Source organism: Dama dama, chromosome 4 (assembly GCF_033118175.1).
Source record: "Dama dama isolate Ldn47 chromosome 4, ASM3311817v1, whole genome shotgun sequence".
NCBI lineage: Eukaryota > Metazoa > Chordata > Mammalia > Artiodactyla > Cervidae > Dama > Dama dama.
In genome coordinates, this window is record NC_083684.1 from 8,428,763 (window position 1) to 8,444,574 (window position 15,812).

The window sequence follows — 15,812 nt, forward strand, 5'->3', positions numbered from 1 at the left end:
AGAGGAATCCCCTAGGTGCCAGGAAAAGGAGGGAGGGAGGATTAAAAACCAGAGCGCCAGAAAGAAAGGAAGGAAGAGGGGAGACTGCTCCATTACCTCAGGGCTCGGGGCTTACCACCACATAGGACGCAAGGTCCAACAGTTAGCAAGTGTAAAACTGGAAGTGGGGTCACCACACAAGGCTGAGACTGTGTCCACAGTTCAGTGAAAGAGACTGTTAACACCAGAAACCGATCACAAGGAAGTATCTCCACACACTTAGAGCACAGCAAAGAGAAATCTGACTGTTCATCAACAACTTTCACCTTTCCTAGAGAAAACGGGAAGCAGCAGAACTGCTCCGGAATGACAAACCCAAGGCTGGCACACGAACCTGACCTGACCAGCCCAGACAGCTGAAGAGCGCGCCGGCCGGCCCAGGACTGTCAGGAGCGCCTCGCCCAGCCCCCTGCGCTGTGTGGGCAGTTCTCACCAGGCTGACGAGGCCAGGGCTTTTAAGAACTTGTGGTGGAAAGGGTGAATTCTACGGTGTGTGAATTACAAGAAAGGAAGGGTAATAAGGAGTTTAAAAAAAAAAAAGCAGCAGGCCAGGGCGCCTAACTCGCTTGTCTGCCTGAAGGCAAAAGGCCCCACAGCCCCAGGAAATGCAACCACAAATGGGGAGGAACCAGGTCTCCAGATCACCAGTCAGCAGCTAGTCTTCACGACCTCTCTTGTGTTAAGCCACTGTGTTTTGGGGTTTGGCATAACGGCAGTTAGTTTTGCCCTAAACCATGTATTAAGGAAATGTTTTATCTTCTAAGTTGGTAAAAGGTTTGGCTCAACCCAGGTACAAACAAGCTGACCTTGACACAATGAAATTATACCTGTGGAACTCTCATCTAAGGTAGTTTTGTCAACATGAGTAATGGAAAAAATATATCTTTATCTTAATTAAAAATAAAAAAAGTTAAATAGGTAACATATACATAATAGCTCAAATGTTTTTTAAAAAATCAAAACTATAGGGAATTCCCTTGTGGTCCAGTAGTTAGGATTTGGCATTTCCACTGCCATGAGCCTGAGTTCAATCCCTGGTGGTGGAACTAAAATCCCAAAAATCACATCACATAGACAAAAAATAAATTAAAAATATAAAAGAATAAATAAAAATAAAAGAATATAATGGAAAGTTTCCCACCTATTTTTATCCTCCATTAGCCCTAATTTCTTCTGTATCCTTCTGGAGCATTCTAATGCAAATATAAGCAAATATTGATAAATACTTTTAATCTTATTTTTCCTCTTTGATTACAAAAATGATAGTATACTATACCAAGCAATAACTTTACTTCCCTAATTTAGTAACAGATCTTGGAGATCTTTCCATACGTGACATAAGGAGCTTCTTTTCCACAGCAATACAATAGTTCATTGTAAAGATGCACAGTAATTTATTTAATCACTCCTTTACTGAAGGGTGTTACATTGCTTCCAATTGTTTGCTATTATGAGAAAAAAAAAAAAAGCTTCAATTTAATACCTCCTACACATTGACCATACTGTTATGCATAAATTTTCAGAAGCAGAATTGTCAAAAGATACATTTGCAATTTAAATAAATAATTCTCAATCTCCTTTTCTAACAAATTCTCCTAATTTCCCTTTGAGATGTCACAAGTTAAAACTCAAGGGATGGTGATTTCTACTCCAGCTCATGAAGGATTAATTACCACAGAAAATACCATCGTGTAATTAACAACTGGGCACAATATATGAAATAAATTTCAGTTGTGGGACAACAGGCAGCGTAAGCCTAAAATGACTGAGAGAAGGGAGACACCGTGAGCCTGCCGGTTACCCAGCTTACGGCCAGGAAGGGGTTTCCAGACGGCAGCAGAGGGAGGGGAACCCAAGCAGGCTCCGGGCTACTTGATGAGCAGAGAAGTCAAAGCGCAGGGGCTCCAAGGTGGCCAAAGGTTGCAAGACAGAGTGGGTAAGGGACAGGGGCTGCACAAAGAGCCGAGGAGAACGTCAGAGGGGTCTCTTGAGTCAGGTTGTACCCTGCGCGCCTGCAGTGGGAATGAGACTGAGAAGCCAAGCCGCCACAGAACTCTGGAAGCTCACGCAGGGCAGGGAGCACGTTCCCACCAGCCAGAAAGGAGAGCCCTCACACAACCCGGGAACTGAGGAGGTTCGCATCTCAGAGCAGATCAAATCAGGCCTGGGCTAAAGGCTGCTCTGGACTTGCCTCAGCAAAGTTTAGAAGTCTCAAAAAGAGTCTCTGCCTGTAACCTGTGTGCCAGACAAGAGCCAACACTCCTCAGGAATTCAACAAAATGCAGCAGAGATGTAAAATACACAATGACCAACACTCAGCCAAAAACAGAAAAAACACCACGCAGGCAAAGGAGTAGAACTGTGAGCACCAGAAGAAAACCTCATCAGTAGAGAAAGGCCAAGAAATGACCGGTGACAGGATGAGCAGATAAGGACCTTAAAACAGCTGTTACAAAAAGCATTCAAGGTTGTAAAGGAAAATATGAACACAAGGAAGACAGAAATGGTATATATCAGATACATATCAAACTTCTACAGATGAAACCAGAGTATCTAAAATAAAAGATACACTGGACAGCTGGCATTAATAGCAGACCGAAAACCACAGAAGAAAAGATCTATAAACCTAAAAAACACAGCAATAGTAATAATGCAAAATGAAAGATGGCGGGGGGGCTGGGGGGACCAACCGCACTGCTGGTGGGGAGAGGAGAGTGAAGAACAGAGCCTCATGACTGAGATGACAGCAAGCAATTTAACCACTCTAACCTATGTAAGATGAGTGCCCAGGAGAGGAGAAACAGAAAAATGATTTGAGGGATAGAAGCACACAGCATGTTTTCAAATATTCCTTGGCATATTTAAATTAAAATGGGCTATAAAAATATTTTTAAAATATGAAAACATATCATTTATATAAATGTGAAAATTATCAGAACAATAATTGTTGTGGTAATACACAACAAAAAAAAAACCAGATTTTAAGTTTTAAAAGACTTGGATTTTAAAATTTAAAACTTCAAAAGAGTTCGGAAGTCTAAGCTCCATATCTTAATACTTATATGACTTGGACAAATCACAACCCATCTGATTCTTGCAGTGTTTCTGCCTATAAAATAAGGCTGGTATCTGTCCTATCCACTACATACCATTATCAAGAGCTCCAAATGAGATTACAAGCATTCCATAAACTAAATGTTAGACCACAATTTAACTCAGAGTAATTCCGTTTTTTAAAAGCAAGTGTATTTGGTGAGTCCTCTGACATTTATACCTAGTTCCACATCTCCCCTATTGTGAGAGAAGTAAGAAAAGTTTTTCAGAACACATTATTTTTTAAGAAATAAAACTCTCAAGTCACCTTTTCTAAATGCCAAAAAATCATACTATTTATTAGTTAACCCATATAGTGAGTGCTCAGTAAATATTTCACAAATAAGTAAAAGCATAAAACAATCTACACTGGTTCCCTTCTTTTAACCTTAGGGGCAGATAAACCAAAATAGAAACCGGGGAAAACAATTTCAGGAAGATTCCCCAGATGAAAGTCTTACACCAAAATGACTAAATTTCTCCTATCCCCTTGCTTTTAACTCTTGATATTAAGATGATGGACGTCCCTGATGGCTCAGATGGTAAAGAATCTGCCTGCAATGCAGGAGACCTGGTTTGATCCCTGGGTTGGGAAGATCCCCTGGAGAAGGGAATGGCTACCCACTCCAGTATTCTGGCCTGGAGAATCCCATGGACTGAGGAGCCTGGCAGCCCAAAGTCCATGGGGTCACAAAGAGCCAGACACCACTGACTAACACAATACTTTAAGATGATACAAAAAGAAACAATGAATACTGCCACAGAAGCAGCTACTATTTACTCAAAATCTGAACAAGGATTAACAACTGATTGAACCATATGAAGCTGCTTTTTATAAACATGATTGATTCAGTTCAGTCACTCAGTCATGTCCGACCCTTTGCAACCCCATGAATCACAGCACACCAGGCCTCCCTGTCCATCACCAACTCCCGGAGTTTACTCAAACTCATGTCCATCAAGTCGGTGATGCCATCCAGCCACCTCATCCTCTGTCATCCCCTTCTCCTCCTGCCCCCAATCCCTCCCAGCATCAGGGTCTTTTCCAGTGAGTCAGTTCTTTGCATCAGGTGGCCAAAGTATTGTAGCTTCAGCATCAGTCCTTCCAATGAATATTCAGGACTGATTTCCTTTAGGACAGATGGTTTGATCTCAAACATTAGTAATTCTTATGGTTAAATCTGCTAGTAAAAACAAGCCAGAAAACAACGCTTAAAGGAGAGCTGGTAGTGGGGAGGGACAGTGGGCTGTGCAAAGGGAAAGATAACGAGCAACAGTCTAGGGCTGAAACTACTCAAATCACTGAATGTAAAATCTTTGCCAACAAACAATATTTACATGAAAAGCCTGTAAACTCAACAGCTGTAACTTGGTACTCTCTGGAAGCCATGAACTACTTGGCAGAGGAGGGGTAGCAAACAGTAGGATGTCACAGAGGGAGCTAGTGTGAAGCAGAGCTGGAGAACGGAGAAGCAACCTGAGACCAAATTTATTTCCTAAAGAGGAAGGAACCATACCCATCTCCTGACTTCTGCTTTCACTGCTAATTTCTTCTGCATCAGATGATATTTCCAAGTTGAAAACCAATAGACAATCCTATAAATTCTTGAAACTTCTTATAATGATTTAAAAAAGAAAACCAGCAATTCTACACACTAAACGTTTTTATCTATACACACGTCAGTCACGTCTTAATCTAGCAAATAAATTTTAAAAAGAGATTGTGGAATTCTAGCTATTTTGAAACTATTCACAACTAACTCTACTACCTAATAACATCAGAAAGAAGGCTTACATACTGAAAATACCTTGTGCTGTTTTTAATGTATGAGTAACTTATGTATTTATACTTTAATATAGACTGTTTCACAGGCCAGCGAATGTTCCCAACTTAGCAATTTATAAATCCTTCCATTTTACTTTCCCTCTGAAAAGTTGCCAACTTTCAGGAAAATTTATGCAATTTTTATATTTATCTTGTTTTACAAAGGGCAAAAAGATAAGGATCAATTCCTTCTGTTTCTCAGCTGATAAAACAGCTATTTAGTCATTCTAATCTACAGAGAGAGGATGTTTTAAGCAGTACCGTCTTAGGAATAGAATGTTTTTTTCCCCCTCACATCTGAGAACAGAGATTGCCTTTGTCTTGATGGGCAGTATATCCCAAATTTTGGCATTATTTAGGCCCAGAAAATGAAAGAACACTTGGTAGAACTGAATTCCTTCACTCAAGGAATTCACTCCTTTACCTCCACAACCTCAAATTGTATACATTTTAAATACCCGGTAAAGACTCCATAAAAGTTTTTGACCTTACTGCTCTTCAACTACAGCCTTTGTAAAGAAGTCCTGGATGGATTATATAAAAGGTACAGCACATTACAGTTCACATTTCTCCTAAGACAGTGAACATACAGCCATATCTTGAAGGGTGTCATCTGCAACAACAAAGGACCACTGATGAGCAAGTACAATCTGATGAATATTTAAATTTTTTTTTTCATTCTCATCATAACCCTGTGGAAGTAGGTTTTATACCTCAACTTTACAGATAAGAAAAGTGAAGGCTGAAGAGAAATCTGTCCAAGGTCACACTAGGTATTAAGTGAGTGAGGATTTGAATCCAGACTGTAGTTCCAGAACCCACTCTTTTCCCACTCATTCCACAGCTTCTGCTATGAAGAGCGTCACATGTTGAAAGGACCCTGAAAGATTATTTCATGTGCAGTAGGTCTGCTCAGCAGACGGCCATTAGTTAACAAACGGCAGACTCTATGCCTGATTAAAACTCTCCATTACGTCCCCTTTTCCCTTCTCAAAGTTTTTATTCACTTCGTACTGTTCATCACATTGCAGAGCTGATTTGGCTGGCGTAGGAACTGTGGAAGTTCTGTGCGTGACCTTCTAAGCTAAATTACAAACGAAACCTTTCTAGACATCAGAGCATTTTCTTTAAATATGATTTTTTCTTTTTCTTTTTTTTTTTGTAATTCTGCATTTAAATTGATTTATAACATATGTACATTCTCCTGGTTAATTTCTCTCACGTATTTTACTTCACTGTTTATCTTATGATTTAAAGTATGCATCACATATGTTTTTTATTTATTTTTAAAGGAACACAAAAATGTTTTAAAGAATTTGTTCTATTTCACAAGGATATAGATCCAGTACCCATTTTCACTATGACTCTCCCTACATAGAGTTATAATGTTACTCAATCCTCCAACAGGAGAATTTATAGGTTACTGTAAGCACCATGCAGTTGATCTAATTTTCTAACTTTAGTAAAATTATTAAAGCTGAGTGAAAATAAATGCCTGGTTCTCTTAATTCATTGTTTTTAGATTCTAGTCCACACTTCTTGTTCTCCACACTCTATTTTAATGCAGATACAAGGGTAAGTACTGGCACAGTTCTGAGGACCATCACTTGAGATTCTTTTTAAGTTTTAAATATATCTAACTCAATCAAATAAAGATGAGTCACTTACTGACTTTCAGTTTTATGAGTTTAGTTCCTCTCAATCTGAAGGAGCTATTGTACCCCTGACAACTCATAAATTCAGCATGAGGAAGATGACATCCATCCATTAACCAGATCAGCAGGCATTTTAAGGTGGCTAAATTAAGAATTTCATGATACAAACAACAATTTAAGAATGAGAGCACTGATGGGCTTTATACAGATTCTCCCAACCACTTTCTCTACCATATGCTCATAGAATTTAATTTATTCTTCTCTTATGGTACTTACTACTTTATAACTTGCATTATGGTCTTAATAAAGATATCTTTTACTTCTTCCAGACTGGTGCTGCCCAATAGGAATATAATGGAGCCACATATATTATGTCTTCTAGTAGTCACATTGAAAATTAAAAAGTAAAACTGGCTTTAATGTTTTTAACTTAATATATCCAGAGTATTATCATGTGAACACGTAATCAATATAAAAAGAGATGAGACTCCCCTGGTGGTCCAGTGGTCAGGACTCCACGTTTTCACTGCTGAGGGCCAGGGTTTGATCCTGGGTGTGGATTCCCCAAGGCGTGCAGCATGTCCCCCGACAAAAACTGAAACAGTTTATTTTCCTACGTGTGCAAAGTCTTCAAAATCAAATGTGTATTTTACACTTACAGCACATCTCAACTCAGACTACTCCTACTGCGACTGCTCAGTAGCCACATGATTACCATGCTGACTGCCACAGGGATGGGGAGGGGTGTGAGCCATTTTACAGTTGGGGAAGACTTGCTTTCAGATCTTAATTCCACTGTTTACTGGCCCCGAGGCAACGCCCTCATTTAAAAAATAGTAATCATTAAAATAATACTAATGACACATTTTTCATAAAATTAAATGAGATACATAAAACCTAGAGAACATCCGGTACCTCAGAATAAGGCAAACAAAAATCCCTCGATAAATGCTACTATTATCATACATTTGTAACCTTTAGCACAGTGAGTTGCACATAGTACGCATTCAATAAATGTTTGCTGAAGGAAGAGAAATTACTTTGCACGACATTATACAAGTCATCTTAAAGGCTTCTCTTTAAAATACATTTCTCATATAAGCAGGAGAAGTTTTCTGGGGGGATCGTTGCTGATGAAATTTGTTTTGAACACATTAGAAGAAAAGTACAAAGAGAATGAACCATCTCATCTCTTGGACTGTTCTTTATTTTCTTCCAAAGAACAATGAATTATTAAGCACCTATTTGCGGGAAAGCATTCTTATCAAGAGACTTCTTAAAAAGTTCATTGCCTAAGTGACAGTGCTATTTTACAAGTAACTCAATTATCTGCAGGAATATTTTTACCTCAGGTTGGGATAAAAACACACCCCATTTCTGGGCTTTACTTGAAGAACAATGGTGCAAGCAAGACCCTTTATAATCTGAACTCAAGAAATTCTCAAACTCTCTACTTGAGTCAGTACAGTCCTTTAATTTCTCAAGCATCTTTCCTTTTCACTTGTGCTTATGACCTTCTTGCTTATGTTTTATAGTCCTACAGATGACAGAATCACAGAGTACCAAAGCCGAAAGGATCTTAGGTGATAACCCAGTCTTCCAAAGGTGGTAAACAAGATGATTTCAAGTGGTATGCGTTGATATTGCCTACTTCAATGGTCACATACTTTGTTTAATGTAAAAAAAAGAAAAATATAACTAGCACATCAAATTCAAACTCATGTAGGGAGTTCCCTGGTGATCTAGTGATTAGAATTTGGCGCTTTCACTATCATGGCCCAAGTTCCCACTGGTTGGGGAACTGAGATCCTGAAAGCCATGTGGTGGGACCAAAAATAAAATAAAATTGGAAGGAAAAAAAAAAGGAACTCATGTATATGTTCACTTAAAACAGGGTTAAACTGTCCCTCAGCTCAGCTCAGTCCAGTCGCTCAGTCATGTCCAACTCTTTGAGACCCCATGGACTGCAGCACGCCAGGCTTCCCTGTTCATCACCAACTTCCAGAGTTTGCTCAAACTCATGTCCATCAAGTCAGTGATGCCATCCAACCATCTCATCCTCTCCTCTTGCCCTGTCCATCACTACTTAACTGTCCCTACTTAAGGGTAAAAAAAGTGGTGGTATGATTTTTTTAAGCCAAGAGTAGCAGAGCTGGGCTCCATCCAAGTCTAAATCCTAGTTCTGTGCTCTTTTCATTGCTCTAAAGGATTCACTGCCCCTGTAACATGCAGTGATGAACACTCTCTTATACAACTGTTTCCTGATCACAATCCCGTTTATCAAGCCAACTGTAAGCAACGTTGGTATCTTAAAATACTAGTGCTCTTCCCCTATGGTAAGTGCATAACAGCTCAATAACACCTTGATTATGTGGTTAGACTGCTTCCAACCACTGAGAGTCAACACAGGAGGCAATTCCATGTTGGCCCAAACAAAAGCATAATATATCCTAAAGTCAAACAATGTTTGGATTAATTGCTGTTTGCATTATTCATTTCACTATTTTCACCCATGAATGAACAAAATGGTACACACATAAATTCTACAAACTATAAAATGCATACAGACAGAATACACAGGAAACAACTAACACAGAGCAAATTAAAGGGGTCTTGAAAACTGCAAATTGTACACGTGAGGAAACTGAGACTCAGTGGTAAAATGACTGGCTCTCCCTGGTGGCTCAGTGGTAAAGAATTCGCCTGCCAATGCAGGAGATACAGGTTCAATCCCTGGGTCAGCAAGATCCTCTGGAGAAGAGAAAGGCAACCCACCCCAGTAATCTTGCCTGGGAAATTCCACGGACAAAGGAGCCTGGTAGGCTACAGTCTATAGGGGTTGCAGAGTCGGACACGACTGCTGAGCACACACACACTTCCAAGCCCAGTCCAAGCTTGGAAAACTCTAGTGCAGTCCTCTTATCTTCTCTCTTCCCATCCGATGGCTGGATGCAGTAATCATCCAGAACCTAGAGGGACCTGGGATGAAGGAGAAGGGGCCTGGTGCATGAGTCACTACAGAAAGAGCATTAAGTGTTGCTGCATGAATGGGACGGAGAAAGAGTCCTACAATTAGTTAACAGCAGTGCCAGTTCTAGTCCTAATTTACTCTTCGTGGTGTTCCATTGATTCAATACAAATAGTAGGGGAATGCATCTAAATTCTTCCATTATACTTGTACAAAGTGTGCTTAAGGTAACGTGGAATCTGCAAATCTTTTCATGAAGCAGAAACTCTTGTAATGGACTCAGATTAGTAATTAAATTAGCTTTGTCTAATGATGTCGGTCTGTCTACCTGCGAAATCTATACAATACTCCAATGCTAAGATGCTACTGTTACCCAACTGTTCTTGGTAGTGAGGAAAAGAGAATTCTAATTCCAGGCTACTCTTCTCACTTTGTGTCCATTTATGAACCCCTGGCATTCTCAACAGCCATATACTAATTTTCCTAGCTGCAATCATCCACGGTGGATTAGAAAGAGTACAATCTTTGAAGTCAGAGAGAACTTTCTGAATACAAGCCTTACCACTTAGGTCAGGATATAACACTGGACAAGTTACTTTATCTCTCTGAGTCTGCTTCTCAACTAAGATAATAAGATAACACTATTCACCTCACAGGATAAATAATACAGATACTGTGGCCTACTATCTTAGGATAAAGTTAAGAGAAAGACTACGAATAGAATAAGAAACTGTTCACCTAAGAGTCAAAGCAGGTTTACAGTTTGTAATGTAATTCCTCTTCAATATATATTATAGTCCATCTTAAATGAATATTTACAAAGCATTCACTCTGTGCATAGAAAGTGGTAAAAAATGTATAACCTGAAACTGATATATCAAAATAAGGTACCAAGAAATTCAGAAGCAATATTCATAATGCTTTTATTTTGGCTGAGCTGTGCAGCAGAGTTCTCAAGCCAAGAATCAAACCTGTGCCCCTGCATTAACAGTAGCGAGTCTTAACCACTGGACAGCCAGGGAAGTCGCCATAATGCTTCTAAATACTAAAAAATAACAATCAGGTTCTGGTTTTATCTTGTTTTAAGTCCTTATCAGAGACTTACACTGAAGTATTCATAAATGAAATGACATAGTGTCTGGGGCTTGCTTCAAAACTTGGTTGCCATTCTCCCAACCCCTGTGATTAAAAACAAAGTGGGGACAGTTTAAGCTGGGTGATGTGTACGGGGCAGGAAGTCGTCACACTATTCTTGCTACTTCTGTACATGTATTAGAAAGTTTTTGTTTCTTTTTTTAAAAATCTAACAACAACAAAAACTAAGAAAAACTATGCACATCATTAATAAACTTCTAAAGAATCAGAATCTCCATGTGAAACTTCTGTCATTTCAGCCAAAAACATATAAAGTATTTTAAAATTACTCAACATAAAGCATGTCTTTTTTTTATCAAACACTAAACCAGACAACAGTACCTTCTCTTCCTTTGGTATTATTTTTCCTCTAACTGCCAGAACAGCCCAGGGTGTATTTTTCCTTTTACTTCTACTAGAAAGTATATGTATGTGAACTCGTTATATGTTCTTGTAACAAGAACTACTGCTAACTACATACAGAGACACACACGTAACCAGGACTACTATTCCATCATTACTGCTAATATACCCACTATGTAATGGCAGGCCCACTGGGTATACTTGACCTTTTAAAAGGCATGACTCATCTGAGAGGGTTAAAAAAAAGAAAGAAAAATTCCTCACAACATGTATCTTCAAAATAGTAACCAAAAAAAAAAACAGAAAATGTGTGAACTAATCTTAGTCTATATGCTGTTTAACTTATAGGTTACACACAAAATTTTAATTTGCTGGCATACGACACATGAGACAAACTGTAAGTATCCACTGAAATTATTTAAAGGTAACTATAAATACCTTCAAATAGGTTTTGTAAGTGCATTAACACATAACTTTGAACACTAAAGGGAACCTTAAAATATTTGAACTTAAGACTTAACCTAACACCATATACCCATGCTGCTTCAAAATAAAAATGTGGTTTACTACCCTACCATATAAAGAGTCATATGCTTTGCATTTTCGAAATACTAACAACAAGAACACAGAGAACAATCTTCCCCAAATAAGTATCCAAAGCAATAAAGAAACACAAATGTCTACGTTCCTATCAAACAGTCCTCCATACCAAAAAGCACATACAAAACACATTCCATACTTTCATTTCAAACGTGACTAGCTAGTTTACTTTCTTATGTGCTTTCACACGCATAAATTAGATCTAACTAATTCTCTAAGTGGAGTAAAATTTCTTTTTGCTGTCTTTAAAGGGAAAAAAAAGTAGTTTAAAACTAGCTGCATCTCTTAAAGAATATACATAGTTGTTCGTGGTACTCTTCTTTTAATTTTTATGTATATAAAATAGGAGAAAAACTGGAAATTTGCCCTCCAAAACTGCCCTCCAAAAGCCCCCTCCTTCAATTTACATGACATCTTTTCTTCCATAAAACAGACTTCATTAGTTTACGTCACCTTCAATCAGTCAACACTATTTACTGAATCTAGGCACTGAATTAGGTGCTCTGGAAAGCTACAAAGGAAATACAGGACCTAGTAACTACCTTCAAAGAGTTTAAATAACATCCCCATAAAGGAAGGAAAATGTAGTTACCAAAACAATAACCCTGCTGAGAGTCTTACACTCAAAGGTGGAACTACAGGAACTACACTTTCAGGCCAGGTTTTTTACAGTATGTAATGCAAGAAATACAGTATCTAACTAAACAGACTCCAAAAGTGGTCAAATCTGTTATTTATGGATTATATACGCTGCTACAAACTTCTACAAGTATGACAGAGGAAGACTGCTCCTGTGAGTGACAGAATCCACATGTCCCTAATACATGTCAAGAAAGATGTACTCCTAGAAAGGGCCACTTTCCCTAATAACATCCTGTTTCTGCCACATACTCACCAAATGTTTGGTCTTCAACATTACGATCCTAGTTTGAGAGAACAGCATGTATTTTACATCCTCAATGGCCAAACAGAAAATTTCAAGAAGCTTGACACAGTTAAGAATCTCAGCTCTACTGACTAGAGGAGTAGGTGAAGAATAAAGAACAAGGGATTCTTTTTCTAATTTTCAAATTGTAGATGAGCCATCTAAAGCCCCACATTTCTGGTGGCTCTAGAAATTTCCTTTCTCTCTGTCCCCTGAGCATGCATATCTTTTCCTCTTGTAAATTACTCTGTATGGACTACCAGAGCAAATATCACAGTGGGATGTGGAGGGGGGGAGGGTAGGGAACTGCCAAGACTAACCTTTCTCTACAAACCAATGGTCCTCCTGTGACCATGAAGATCTTAGGCAATTCTGATAACAATTTCCCAAATAAAACTGTATCAAGCAGTGGTTTCATTCTACTCGTCAACTTATGGGCCTTTTATATGCTTAAACGTTGAGGGGGAAAAAAAAGTGCCCCTACGAGACCTGCTCCCCAACTTTGATAACTGTCAACAATGCACTTAACGTCTGCAGCATTAAATCTAGAGAAGAATTCTGTGTTACTAAACTGAATGGCATCAAAGAACATCAAAGCAAGACGGCATTAAGAGATACAGTCAGACAGGCAAAAAGATGAGAAAAGCAAAGACCTCACAGCCCAGCTTCAAACGCTGCCTCAACTTTTCAAGCTTTGGGGCTCCAAATCACTCGGAGTAACAGCTTACACTTGAGATTCATTACAAATTGACCAAAAGACGTGAAGAAAAAAAAGAAAAGCATATATTAGTTTCAGCAGCTGGTAAATAACAGGAATTTTTGAATTACAGAAAAATAGGGTAAAAACAGTAAATCTGGCTGCAGACTACAATACACATCAGAACAGAACCCGAGCTGTCCAAACAAACATTATCTACTGCCAATAAACAGCAGGGCATTCTTTACCAGCTGAAGTACGCCAACCATTTTTCACGTTTTAAAGAGCTGCTACAAATTACCCAAATCGAAAAGGGTGGCAAAATCCTACACAGGTCTTCACCGAGGAGCCACCGCGCTTAGAGCATCACACAAAAGACCGGAGCAAACATAGACCCGCTCTGGGCCTCGGCCGACGGCCGCCGGGAGCCGGGGTGGGCGTCCCAGACCCCCGCCCGGGAGCGAGTGAGGGCTGGGGGTGAGGTCCCCTCCCCGGAGCGCGCCGGGGAGCGGGCGGCCGCGCAGAGGAAGCGAGAGGCGCTGCCGCGGCGTCCGCGGCTGCCCAGGCCGCCCGGCGTCCGCGGCGGCCAGGCCTGCGCGCCTGGCGCCCGGCGCCTCACCTCTCGCACGTCCTGTAGGCACTCCAGCACCGCCAGGTTGTTGCTCCAGGTGTGTTTGGGACACACGCGGCTCACGTCCTCCCGGCAGGACTCTTCCTCCGCCAGCTTCCAGCCCCCGCCAGCCCCGCCGGGCCCTGCTCCGCCCCGCCGGACCGGAGACCCGCCCGCGGGGAACGGCGGCTGCTGCTGCTGCTGAGGCGGCTGCTGCTGCTGAGGCGGCTGCTGCTGCTGCTGCTGCAACTGAGATGACTGAGGCAGCAGGAGCTGACCCGGCAGCACGCCGCCTCCCGGCTGCGCCCCGAGGGGAAGAAGGTTGCCCCCCGGGCCCGGGCCCTGGCCGTGGCCGCCCAGGCCCTGGATTTTCTGCTCGCCGGCCGCCGCGAGCAGCAGCAGCGGCAGCGCCGCCGCCAAGCGGAACATCCTCAGTACACGTCCACACGCCGCCATCTTGAGTCCGCGGCGAGCTCGACGTGCCCGCCGGCACCGCGTATTTAAATGAGGGGGCGGGGCGGGGCGGGGCCCCTCCGAACCCCTCCCACCGCTGGGCGCCCAGAGCGAGCCGCCGAGCTCAGAGGGCCCGCGACCGGGACCTCGGCCGGCGGGAGGGGACGCTGGGCGTCCCTGGCGCTCCTTCAGATCCCTGGAGAGGGCCGCTTTGTCTAATTTCCTTGGTTGTCCGTCGCCGAAAAATTGAAAAAAAAAAAAAAAAGGATTGTGATTGCCACAACCAAGATGGCCGGTAGAGTGTGTCACCCGTTCTACGACTTGAAAGAAAAAACTTTATGTGTAGAGGTGAGCCTTACACGAATACGGTGTATTCCGGTATCTAACAACCTCTTCTTGCACTTCTCCCTGCTTCCTTCCATCTGCCTCAGAAGCTTCTCTTACCCAGAGAAGAAGGCAGCGCTGAATCAGGGATAGGAGCACTGGTTCCAGAAGAAAGAGCCCGTTATTCTAGCTCTTGGCAGACTAGACAAATCTTCTAAGTTCTCTGAGCCTCCTCGTCTGAGAAGGCAGAGGAGGAACTCTAATGTAAAGTATAATTGTGAAGATAAGAAATAAAGTGCCTGGCCCACAATATGGGATTCAAAAAGTTATAGCCAATATTATGAATAAACCAGGAAACCCTTTGTGTCTGAGCCAGATTTTAAGCCAGAATTTAAACCCACATTTCAAGGAGGAAATAGGAAAACATGCTGAGGTCTCAGGTTAAGTTTGTGCCTCAGTAATTGGCCTGTTGTCCTGCATGCAGCATCTTTAGCAGCACTATAGGTGGGAATGGTTGTTTCACTTCTCACTAGTCTCCCTCCTTCTCCACAGGAGAGATGATACCTTCCCAAAGCATCTTCACATCTATTGTGTCATTTGAGCCATGCATCAGGCCTGAGTTGGGTTCTCACGCAACTGAAGAACAGCAGAGATGGTAACAGTTCTGCACAGCAGGGTTAAATATCCTGCCCGGGATGAACTTTGCCAGCCTGGAACCAGAACCCCTGGCCTCTCACTTGGTGCGGTGCACTTTTATCCCGCCCTGCCGATACATCGTGGTGGGGAATGAGGGCAGCTTGGGACATGTGATCCCCTCTGGTCATCCATGTTCACAAATGCAGCTTCTGCTGTCCTGACCCACAGATGGGCAGTGAAGACCAGACAAGACATAACTAGAACCTGAGAAATTGGGTGGGGGTTCATGGACTCCATAAGGAACCACTGAAACTAAGAATATTCTGGGGGTACCAACTGCCCACTGTGGCTGACACAGGCCTCTATTTTTAGAAACGAGGGCATGTCCCCGACATTTCTACCAAAACTTCCTCAAGCTACTGCCATAATGTGGTCCTAAGTGTTAGTCACTCAGTTGTGTCCAACTCTTTGCGATCCCATAGACTATAGC

At 41.5% G+C, this 15,812-nt stretch overlaps 1 protein-coding gene across 1 annotated transcript in view; it reads right to left on the minus strand.

Moving 5' to 3' along the window:
- Nucleotides 1–14,365, minus strand: part of GLG1 (golgi glycoprotein 1) — a 123,691-nt gene extending 109,326 nt beyond the window's left edge. The window contains exon 1 of the mRNA XM_061137720.1: nucleotides 13,919–14,365. Coding sequence (XP_060993703.1) covers nucleotides 13,919–14,365 — 447 coding nt within the window. The remainder of the gene's footprint in view (nucleotides 1–13,918) is intronic.
- Between the last annotated feature and the right edge of the window lie 1,447 nt (nucleotides 14,366–15,812).